This window comes from Kogia breviceps, chromosome 4, assembly GCF_026419965.1.
Source record: "Kogia breviceps isolate mKogBre1 chromosome 4, mKogBre1 haplotype 1, whole genome shotgun sequence".
Classification (NCBI taxonomy): Eukaryota; Metazoa; Chordata; class Mammalia; order Artiodactyla; family Physeteridae; genus Kogia; species Kogia breviceps.
The window spans coordinates 41,901,225-41,912,420 of record NC_081313.1 but is presented as its reverse complement, the minus strand read 5'-3'; the positions used below and the strand labels follow the sequence as shown (position 1 = coordinate 41,912,420).

Here is an 11,196-nt window from a genome sequence, read left to right as displayed (position 1 = left end):
AAAAAAAAAAAAAAAAAGAAGCTGTCTCTTAGTGTTGCTGTATGTTCTTAGTTGGGATATACCGTGTGTGTGTGTATGTATGTATACATGCACACACATATAAGATTTATATTCCAAAAGGAACTGATGGAAATCAAAGGAACCTGTTCACATAATCTCATCTTGAAGTGGCTACTGGGCTGATGACTATCCACTAAGTTCAATACGCTGACTAAATATCTTGAGTTTTTTCCCAAAGGAAAATTTCAGGCCACGATTCAACACTCACTCCCTAGTATGAGATGGCAATCACTGTAACCCCCATGTTGATTGGACCTATCCAGACTCAAGGACAAGGGGAACCAAGAAATCACCTAGATAATCCAAGGCTTAAATTCAAACTACTGAGAAAGGAGGCTGACTTTCCTTATATCCTTTTTATGGCTAGCTAAGTGCCTCATTAATATCCCCTAGAATTTTAATTTGTTTCTCACCTGCCTTTGGAAAATACTGTAAGGCATTTTCTGTTTCTACTCCCATCGACTCAGGTTCTTACATATAAATCTGAATAGCAGGTGTTGATGTGAAACAATGGCCTCTGAAAGGCAAACATTTCCTTTTAATCTAAACGCTCCAGACTGGCTGTTTCCGTTTCTTGCAGAATTGCTGAGCCCTTCACTGTACTTGTTACTAGGCAGACTGACCTTAGTGTCCCTCCTGCTGGGCCCCACTGAATCAGTGAAGTGAATAATTCAAGCCAAGTTTGCATGTCACTTGTCACATGGATAACACAGGTGATATTGGTCCCTGATCTCTCCTTTGCATTATCCACAAGGTCTCTATATTACTCTGGTTCACCTTGCTGGTGGAGATCTGCCTGCTAAAGTTATAGGAGAGCAACAAGTACAGTGATACAAATTGATTTTATTTATGATAAAATTAAGACATGACAGCAGTGGGCATATACCTGGAGAAAACCATAATTCAGAAAGATATATGCACCTCAATGTTCATTGCAGCACTGCTTACAATAGCCAGGACATGGAAGCAACCTAAATGTCCATCAACAGAGGAATGGAGAAAGGTGTGGTACATATATACAATGGAATATTACTCAGCCATAAAAAGGAACAAAATAATGCTATTCGCAGCAACATGGATGGACCTAGAGATTGCTGTACTGAGTGAAGTAACTCAGACACAGAAAGACAAATATCATATGATATCGCTTATATGTGGAATCTTTTTTAAAAGGGGGGTACAAATGAACTTATTTATAAAACAGAAGTAGAGTCATGGATGTAGAAAACAAACTTATGGTTACCAGGGGATAAGGGGCGGGGGAATAAATTGGGAGATTGGGACTGATATATATACACTACTATATATAAAACAGATAACTAATAAGAATCTGCTGTATAGTACAGGGTACTCTACTCAATACTCTGTAATGGCCTATATGGGAAAAGAATCTAAAAAAAAGGAGTGAATATATGTATATGAATAACTGATTCACTTTCCTGTATCCCTGAAACTAATACATCATTGTAAATCAACTATACTCTAATAAAAATTAAAAAAAAAGAAGTAACAGCAAATGAAATGAAATACGGTTATCTAAACTGCATGTTTCATAGTCTTAGCTATCCAGCTGAGGTGTTTCTTTGAGAGGAGAATATAGACGCCAGGTCCTCGAGGGTCTCCGCATTTCCCTGGAATGCCAAAGGCAGTGATGCCTCTGAAAATGCCTTCACATATCAAAGGGCTTCCAGAATCTCCCTGGGGGAAAACGATGAATGATGAAGACCAGCATCAAATATGACCACTAGCAGAATGGAAGAAATTCCATGTATGTGGAGCACTTAAAGTGAAGTTAAGACCAACCTTGACTTACTTGACAATTAGCGCTTTAAAAACGAAAATGTTTGGGAATATTCAATAATATGTTCAAATTGGTTTTCTCGGTTTGTTTATGAAGTGGTGAAAATTGAAATGAAACTTGTATTATTGTTTGTGTAATCCACTAACTTTGAGACAAATTCCCTGCTTTAGAAACTCTCCTGTTTGTCACTTTCTCAAAATGTTTAATAACTCAAGGGATAAAATAGTCAAATGCAGATTGGCCACTGAGGCAAAGAATAAAAGCCATGTTTTCTAGTTCCTCCAGCAGATAATTGTCTTCCCGAAGGAACAAAACCAAAGCAACCTTTTCCTTCCCCTTCTCAAATAGACAGAAATTGCTACCTCGAGTCTCCTTTTTTTTTTTAATGGGAAAGAAACATTTAATGAAATAAGTTGTACAACAGTATCTCTAAAGAGTGTATGGAATGTGAAAGGCTCAAAATAAAATTCAACTCATCAATACAGTAATCACTGAAGAGAAAATTACATTTTAAAAGTTGTGTTATTAATCTGCCAGTCTATCACCCTATATAGTATCAATGAACATTAAAATTAGACCTTGGAGGTCAATTCCTTCAAACTCCCACAAACACCATTCTTCTCTAGCAAACATCGTTCATTTAGTCAATATTTATGGAGCACCTTCCATGTGCCTTGAAGTCTTCTAGACACTAGGACTAAATCAGTGAACAAAATAGACAAAAAGTACTGCTCTTGTGGAATTTACATTATTCTTTGCTTTTCCTCCTGAGTCTCCTTTGAGCATCTGATGCTAGATGGATGCTCCTGGAAGTCAGTGATAACACTTTGGAAACTGCCTGGTTCCATGAGGAGGGAGGCTTCAGTTAGCTGTAAATCATGCTTTGTTCTTGCACGTGAGCCACCCAATATGTGACCTTGTATTCTCTCAAGGAATTTTAGAATCAGCATATTTAAATGTATTTAAGATCTAGAGATTGGCCAGATTGGCTGTTTCTGGCTTTAGGGAGGATGGGTGGTGCCGGATGAAGGGCTATTGAGGCTTGTACACAGAGTTCTGCAAATGCAAGGCTCTGAGGGCTCAGCTCCATCCCAGTGAAGTGAGAAGTGACAAACCAGTGCTCAGAGCTTAAACCTTTGTCAGGGGTTCTTCTATCTTTAAGCAGGGCCCAGTCCCAGCCCTTCTCAGGGCATATGGTAGGGAGGCTTGTGTGTACTTTGGAAGGGATCATGCTTGGAAGTTGTTTCCGGGGGGTTTGAGCTCAGCTCTAGGAAGCTATGGGGTTTACCCTGGAGATCTTCAGTCTGTCTTGGGAATGCAAGCATTTCAGACTTACCTGGTTAGAGGGTAGAGGAATTTTTGGGGGGTGCTCAGATGGGGAAAACGTACTGAAGGCCCTAGAGGAACCCTGACTTCAGCTCTCCTCAGTGTTATATATTTTTCAGTTTAGATCTATATATGTTAATATGAAAAATGAGAAAAAATAGCTTCTTAGTGGTTTTCAATATAAAATCAAGAAGATGTAGTAGTTCAGCCCAGGCACTAGCATGGTTTATGATGAACAACTCACCTGAGCTGAGAACATTAATTAATTTGACTGGAGTTTTATCAAACTTCTTTTTAAAAGTACTAGGACGCTGTAGAAGCCAATGTCAGGAAAAGACAAAGAGTGACTTCACGTTCTCTACATCTGCATGACTTAACCCAACAGCTAGAGTTTGGGATCTTATTTTACTTACATTGCAGGAGTCTCTTCCACCGTGAAGGCTTCCGGCACAAATCATATTCAGTCCAATCACAGGGTTATAATTATAGTGCCTTTGATCGTTGCAGATTTTTCTGTCTATGACGGTGACATTGACCTCTCTCAAAATATCAGACTGAGGTGAATTATTGTGAAACATACCCCACCCTGCAACTTGACACATAGTTCCCGGTTTCACATCATCCCCCAATTTAGGGAGAGGAAGGATAGCCACGTTTTTATTAATTGTTGCTTTTTTGTTCAGCTGTTGGAAGACAAGCAAAAAGTTAACAGAATGAGATAATTAAGAATTTCATCCAATAAAAATGAATTTAAAAAAATAAAAATTTCACATTTTTATTTAAATTCTAGCCCAACCCTCAGGGACCGCCCCCACCCCACCCCCTTACGCAGCTACAGTCTGTAGCTATCAGGGCACTGAGAAAGATTTCCATGTAGGTGGCCAGACTGTAGGCGCTTCTATGACTTTTAAGTCAATCAAAACTATAATCAAATGTTCGTACCTTTAGAAGTTTAAGATCACCCTCATGCGTGTCCTGGTCATAGCATGGATAGGGAAACTCTTTCTTAACGAACATGATCTGTTTTTCAGGCTCTTTCTTGGTTATTGAGTGAGCCCCAAGAACGATCTGGGATCTTCTCTCCCTGAAAACAGACACAACACGGTTAATTTGGTTTACTCTTTAAATCAGAAGCTGAGCATATTATGTGCTGATCAGTTTCATTGTCCCATTTGTAAATATGCTTGCTGTGAAAATAATTGTTTGTGGCTCAGAAAAAATTTGTACTTTAAAGGATAAAAAGTGAATTGTTTATGAATTTATCAATACCATTATCATCATGATCACCTGCAGCATATTTATAACAAGCTAAACTAGTTTCATTGAAAAACAAATGATAAGAGAATTCCATGGCAGCTAAGCCAAGTCTTGGGATCTTTATTGGGGTTTTACTGCTGTCCCCTCAACCTTCCTTTAGTTGTAATAGAGAATCAGGTTGCAGATGACTGGAAAACAGAGGTCTCAGTAGTCTAGAGACAAAAGCAAAATACACTCGATAGTTGTAGACTAATGCACTGAAGAAATCTTTGTAAGAGAACAGCAGACTTAAATGGGAAAACTTTCAGAGATAGATTGCTTAGTGGAAGACCCTATTTGCATGGCATTGAGTGTGTGTTTGAGGGGATGGTGGTCTGCAGGAGGGTCCCAGCATTCTTTCCTTTTATTACTCCATGTTAAAGGTTCATTTTGGTTAATAAAATCAAGATACTCTCTGATGCATTAATGATGAAGGCCATTATCAGTCACAACTTAGTGTATAAACTACACCAACCATATATTCACATTGCTGTTTTTCCATTACACAGCTTATATTAGTCTCACTTAAGACATTAGAACAGTGCTTTCAGTAGACTATACTTTGATGATGAAATGTTCTATAAATCTGCACTGTTCAATATGGAGCCCCGTGTAGGCTACTGAGGACTTGAAATGTGGCCAGTGAGACCGAGGACCTAAATTTGTAATTTGATTTAACTTTAATTAATGTAAATGTATATAGCCATAGGTAATTTACATAGCCAACATGATAGTGGCTATCATAATAGACAGCCCAGGTTTAGAGGCTTGATTTAGGGAGCGGAGAAAAGACCAGCCCTGGAAGAGGTTTGGAGGCAGTGGTTGACGGTGGTTAAGAGATGGCTGAAGGTGCGAGAAGTTCATAAGAGAAACAGGAAGGCATTCAAAAGAAGTTTTCTCTACTTGACAGTGGTGCTCAGGCCCCTGAGGGGACACTGAAATTTTCACCCTTCCGCACCATCATGAAGTCAAGATCAGAAGCAAAGACTTACAGTACCTGAGCCGGGTGGCTCTAGGGGAGATCTTCTGAAAGAGCTCTGGATGCTGCTTCCTCATTGGTCTGATTCATTGGGGCTGAGTCTGGGCTCAACTCCCTTTTGGGGTAAAGCAAGTTGTCAAAGATGTAAGTGATGTAAAGATCCTGTAGCTTTAGTGGTATTTACTCTCTTCATTAATATTCCCCCAAGTTAGAATATCTCCACAAATGTTTTTTAAACCCAAGCACTTACAGGTTACAGTGAGCTGCAGTCAATACCCAGTCTTTTGCAATCAAAGCCCCGGCACAGATATTTTTCCCTTGAAGTAGCACCATGTAGGGTCTTGAATGAGGAGCCACTTGATTTCCTCCAATAATTTTTACACAGAGATCTGTTAAAAAGAAAAAGACAAGTCATATCAGTGACCCTTCCAAAGAGTTCTACCTAAAGCCATGTTTCTAAGACTAGACATGCATTTCCCACTTAGAGAGGAGGGGAGATGCGAGCATCCTCTCCATCTTCATGTGGATTTCAGATATCTGAACGTAAATCCCATTCCTGCTGGACTTTCGGAGAAGGTCCTGCTCTTTCATCCACAGAAACCATGACGTTGGCCATTCCAGGGATTGTCAGTCTGGAAATCTGTCACAACCGCTGACCTCAGGCCTCAGGGCTTGCAAAGGCAGACAACTGTGCATGGGTTTATACCAGTAACAGGTGCACGAGGAGCTGCTGGTGATGAGGACACCTTTGAGTGCTCTCCCACACCTCTCCCTTTCTGGCTAAGTATTAATTTGGGGAAGCACAGTGGCTTTTAGAAGCTTGAAAACCACCAAGCCTTTGCAAAACCCCACAGCTTACAAAATGATATTAGTACCTTTTAGCTATGACCCTACCCTTGAGTTCTTTGGTCATTGTGAGACTTTTGCTTATTGAAATTTGCACTCTTCTCATTCATAAATTGAGAGAATAATATCTTTTGCACCTGAAGCTCCCCTTCAATCTCCAGACTGAACTACATGGTTTAATCTAATCCCCTTTCCAATGAAGAGAGGAGAGAAGATGCTATAGGGAGAGAATTCTGCCTTAGTCAAATTTCTCTGGTGATAGAACAAGAGTAGAGATTCACTATTAGCGAACAGTGAGACCAAAGCACAAGGCAAACCATACATGTTGGTTGAGAGGATCTTGTGCCCATGTGATATACTCTCAGCACCACCTTCCTACACCGGATGTTCTTGGATTCTCCCCAAACATTTCTCCTGACCATTGGCTGGGACTCCGGTTTCCTTCAATAGGGCACAGTGCCTGTTACTCCATTGTTAAAGCTCACTCATTGCCAGATTTACAATGAGGTGTAAGTGATGAGAGTGGGGGAAGGGGAAGTGGGTGCCCAGAAGGGCTCTCGTTTCCAGAAGGGAGTTGGGAAAGGGAAGTCCTAGGCTCTAGAAGTAAAAGGATAAGGAACCTAGAGAAACCAAGATAACTTCACCTACGTCTCAATTTTCCTGGGGTGTATCACAAATAGATGGATTTCAAAGATGCATCTTTGGACTGTCTGGGCTGCAGAAATCATAAACTCAATATAATACTTCGTTTTGCAGAGTCCTGTGTTTGGTGAGCACACATACCACCTCAGTAAAAGTCCCCCATATCCCACATCCTAGGATTTGGGAATAGGATTTTGAGCAGGTGAGAAGCTTTTAAAACTATCAATTCTTGGTTCCCACCCAGAATCACAATAAATTAAAATCACTGGGGCTGGGATATCAGCATTGTTTCAAACCCTCCAGAGGATTCTAACATGAAGAAGGATTGAGACCTTCTGTCTAGAGCATCAAGTCTTGCTTTGCTGTGTCTGTTCCTTTTAGGGACCCACATTGCTCTCTCTGACCACAGGAAATAAAGAGTAAGTTGCTTTTGTTGTTTCCTTTGAAGAAAAGATATGATTGGATTTTTTTAATCTGCTCTGTTTTCACTGTTGTGGAGGATTTAACATGCCCGAACATAGTCGTGCTACGCCATACTTATAGTACTCTGCCTACCCTTTTGTTTCTAATGCCCTACAACCTTATTTCTAAAACTTTTAGGTGCAAGATAAACCGGAGAACTTCCTTGGGAATTTTTGGTGAGATAGGTTGTTGCATCAGCCCCTGCTCACCACTTCCATCTCCAAAAGCTGCCAGAATGTGGGGAAAACCCATGGCTGCTCCACACTTGTCAGCACAGTTCAGCCTAGCCCCAGAGTGCTTTTCACTGCCTAGAAAGTTTTTAAGGAACATCTAGAGCTACCCAGGGGCTATTACCCTTCTAGTGATAATCCCATGACTTTTGCAGCATTTCAAACTGATGCATGTGCAACTCACACAAAACCAGGCAAGTTGGTTACTACTTAGTACATCAAAGAATAAGCTTAATACAAAATACTATAGCACTTCCAAAGAGTCAATATGGGGATGCTCCCAATGTCCTAATGTATTCCCAAGGACACACTAACCTAGAGAAATATTGATAAATATTTGAATCATTCCTGATTCTTGGGGTGTGTCTAGGTCAGGTTTAAAAAAATTATCTATTTACTTATTATTGAAGTATAGTTGATTTTGTCATTAATGCTATCTATGCATTTTCTGCAGCAAGAAAGGCTGAGGCACCCCTATTCCTTCCCTGAAAGGTCCTATTTGTTTTCCTAACTTAAGAACTTTTTGTTTGTTTACTTGTTTTTACAGTGTCCTTTTTGGCAGTTTTCAAGCCACAAGTTGGCAGCTCTGGTGGTTCTATTAGCTTTTGTAAAGGAATTGTAAAGAAGAAAGAAGGATGCTTTTCTTTCTAAAATAAAGATATATGTAGAATCCAAGAAAGAATGTTAAGGCTTGCGAGAAAAAAAATCTCCTCTTAGTACACTTAGCTAAGAATCTGCTCCGTTTTGCTTAATTGCTATAATGGAAATGACAAGAATCAGTCTTACCTTCAGGAATTAGAAGGAGAAAAATGACCATTGAGAGAGTGGCTGCCAGAAAGGTAGAGGAGTTCCTCATTGTGGCTGGTGTCCCCACATCAATCAATGTGAAAATCTGTTTTCAGTTCTTGACTGGCTCTTATTTATATATCGAGAGTACAAAGGATGTGGTTTCTTTGCTTTCTTTCCAATTTCAAAGTTGAGTATTAGGAAAAAAACAAACCCCAAAAACCCACAAGTGAGAACAGTGAGTAATCACTCATCCGCGGGCATGCTTTCCTTGGCTAGGATTGCTGAGGGGAGAGGGTTGCACTTCTACAGAGCGGGTGGGGGCAATGGGCCCTCGTTGCCATCAGCACATAGCATACAAGAAGAGACTCCAAATGTTTCAGCTGAGATTTCGAGGATTCTAGTTTTCATCAGCAGCAACATTATCTTTTCTATCCACAAATGAAAGCTCTTTAAAGACTTAACTTAGAGACTTTAAATTGGTCACCTAAAAGTTGGTCACCAACCAAGTGTCTTTCTAGTCATCTCCTTGGATTTTGTAAGGATTAATCAGCCAAGGGCACGTGGAAATATAGGATGGAGGCTTATTTATTCATAAGCTCCTGCCTGGATTTTCCTTCCCCACTTTGTGGAGGGTAACTTATTGTGGCCCTGTCTGGAGTTTGGCAGGTGGGGACAGAGGTTGGGGGGTAGGGAGGGTTGGCTCTTTCCAGTCCCCTGATCGTGCTTCCCCTGATCATTTGATTTTACAACTTTAGACATATGGAAGTATCTCTGAGTTGCTCCTTCCTTCCTCCCTTCCTGTCTCTCCCTCCGATCCTTCCTTTCTTCCTTCTTTCTGGATTTAGCTAAGAAAGGAAAATGGGAGTCAGACATGGCTATTTTGTTCCAGTAAGGAAAGTATCTCACTCTAAGAAGGATCATCCTCAGTCCCTGAAGGAACAGTATTCAGTATGCTTTCTATTAGAAATGCCTTTAGCTCTTTTTCTGAGCTGAGGATGTGGTCTTTATTATATGACATGTATATGGTCATACGTTCGATTAGGATGTTTGGTGTTAACCAGCCATCCTCAGAATTAACACCCCGATGACTTCAGACTCAGAAGTTGCTTTTGCAGAAGTCACATGACCTTGAAAGGAAACCCTACTGAGACACCTGTGTTTCCTTTTCCCAGATATTACTGGCGCATCAAAGATGAATCATTTTCAGTAAAGCAGTGGGATACCCTGCTTCTGTTTTTTTTTTTTTTTTTTTTTTTTTTTTTGCGGTATGTGGGCCTCTCACCGTTGTGGCCTCTCCCGTTGCGGAGCACAGGCTACGGACGCTCAGGCTCAGCGGCCATGGCTCACGGGCCCAGCCGCTCCGCGGCATGTGGGATCTTCCCGGACCGGGGCACGAACCCGTGTCCCCTGCATCGGCAGGTGGACTCTCAACCACTGCGCCACCAGTGAAGCCCCCTGCTTCTGTTTTTGGTGAATAATTTTAGTGCAGACTTTAAAAATAATCAAATTTTAATTGACTATAGCTACTGAAAATTTCCTAAAGGAAACATTGATAATTCTGTTTCTTTTTATGTGACTGTGGTTACCTTTCCTAGTCTCATGTTGACTTTTAACAGCTTTCTGAGATATAATTTACATACCATCAAGTTCACTCGTTTGAAATGTATAATTCAATGGCTTTTAGTGTATTTCTAGAGTTGTGTAACCATCACCATAATCTGATTCTGGTACATTTTTATCATTCCCTGAAGAAGCCTCATAGTCATTAGCAGTCACTCTGCATTACCCTCTTTCCCCCACTCCCCTGCCCTAGACAACCCCTAATCTACTTTCTGTCTCCTTAGACTTGCCTATTTTGGACATTTCGTATAAATGGAATCGTATAATATGTGGTCTTTTGTGACTGACTTCTTTCACTTAGCAATAATGCTTTTGAGGTTCATCCATATTGTAGCATGTATTAGTATTTTATTCCTTTTTATTGCCAAATAATATTCCATCATATGGAAATGTCACATTTTATTTACCATTTCAGCAGCTGATATACATTTGGGTTGTTTCTACTTTTTACCTATTATGAATAATGCTGCTATGAACATTTATGTACAAATTTTTGTGTGGACATACGTTTTCAATTTGGGGTGTGGGCATAAACCTAGGAGCAGGATTACTGGGTCATATTGTAGCTATGTTTAACATCTTGAGGAACTTCTAAACTATTCTCCAAAGTGGCTGCATCATTTTACATTCCCATCAACAATGAAGGTTCCAGGTTTCTAAATTATTGCCAGTGCTTGCTGTTAGTATTATTTTTTATAATTGCTATTCTAGGGGGTGTGAAGCAGTTTCTTATTGTGATCTTGATTTGCATTTCTGTAATGAATAATGACTAATGTTGAGTTTCTTTTCATGTGCTTCCTAGCTATTTGTATATCTTATTTGGAGAAATGGCTATCCAAAAATGTTGCTTGTTTTTTGACTGACTTATTTGTCTTTTTATTATTGAGTTGTAAGTGTTCTTTATATGTTCTGGATATGAGTCCCTTATAAAATAAACGATTTCCAAATATTTTCTCCCAGTCTGTGGGTTGTCTTTTATTTCTCTTGATGGTGTCTTTTGGAAGCACAAAAGTTTTAAATTTTGATGAAGTCCAACTTATCCATCTCTTTTATCACTTGTGCCTTTAGTTTCACATCTAAAAAAATCACTGACTAACCCAAGATCACAGAGATTTACTCTTAGATTTTCTTCTGAGAGTGTTATA

At 39.9% G+C, this 11,196-nt stretch overlaps 1 protein-coding gene across 1 annotated transcript; it reads right to left on the bottom strand.

Moving 5' to 3' along the window:
- Nucleotides 1–884: 884 nt before the first annotated feature.
- Nucleotides 885–8,535, bottom strand: LOC131755016 (granzyme A-like). The gene is made up of 5 exons (XM_059061141.2): nt 8,429–8,535; nt 5,713–5,851; nt 4,130–4,271; nt 3,601–3,870; nt 885–1,758 (listed from the first exon to the last, which is right to left on the bottom strand). The coding sequence occupies exons 1-5, from the start codon at nt 8,496–8,498 to the stop codon at nt 1,597–1,599; spliced, it is 783 nt and encodes a 260-aa protein (XP_058917124.1). The 5' UTR covers nt 8,499–8,535; the 3' UTR covers nt 885–1,596.
- Between the last annotated feature and the right edge of the window lie 2,661 nt (nt 8,536–11,196).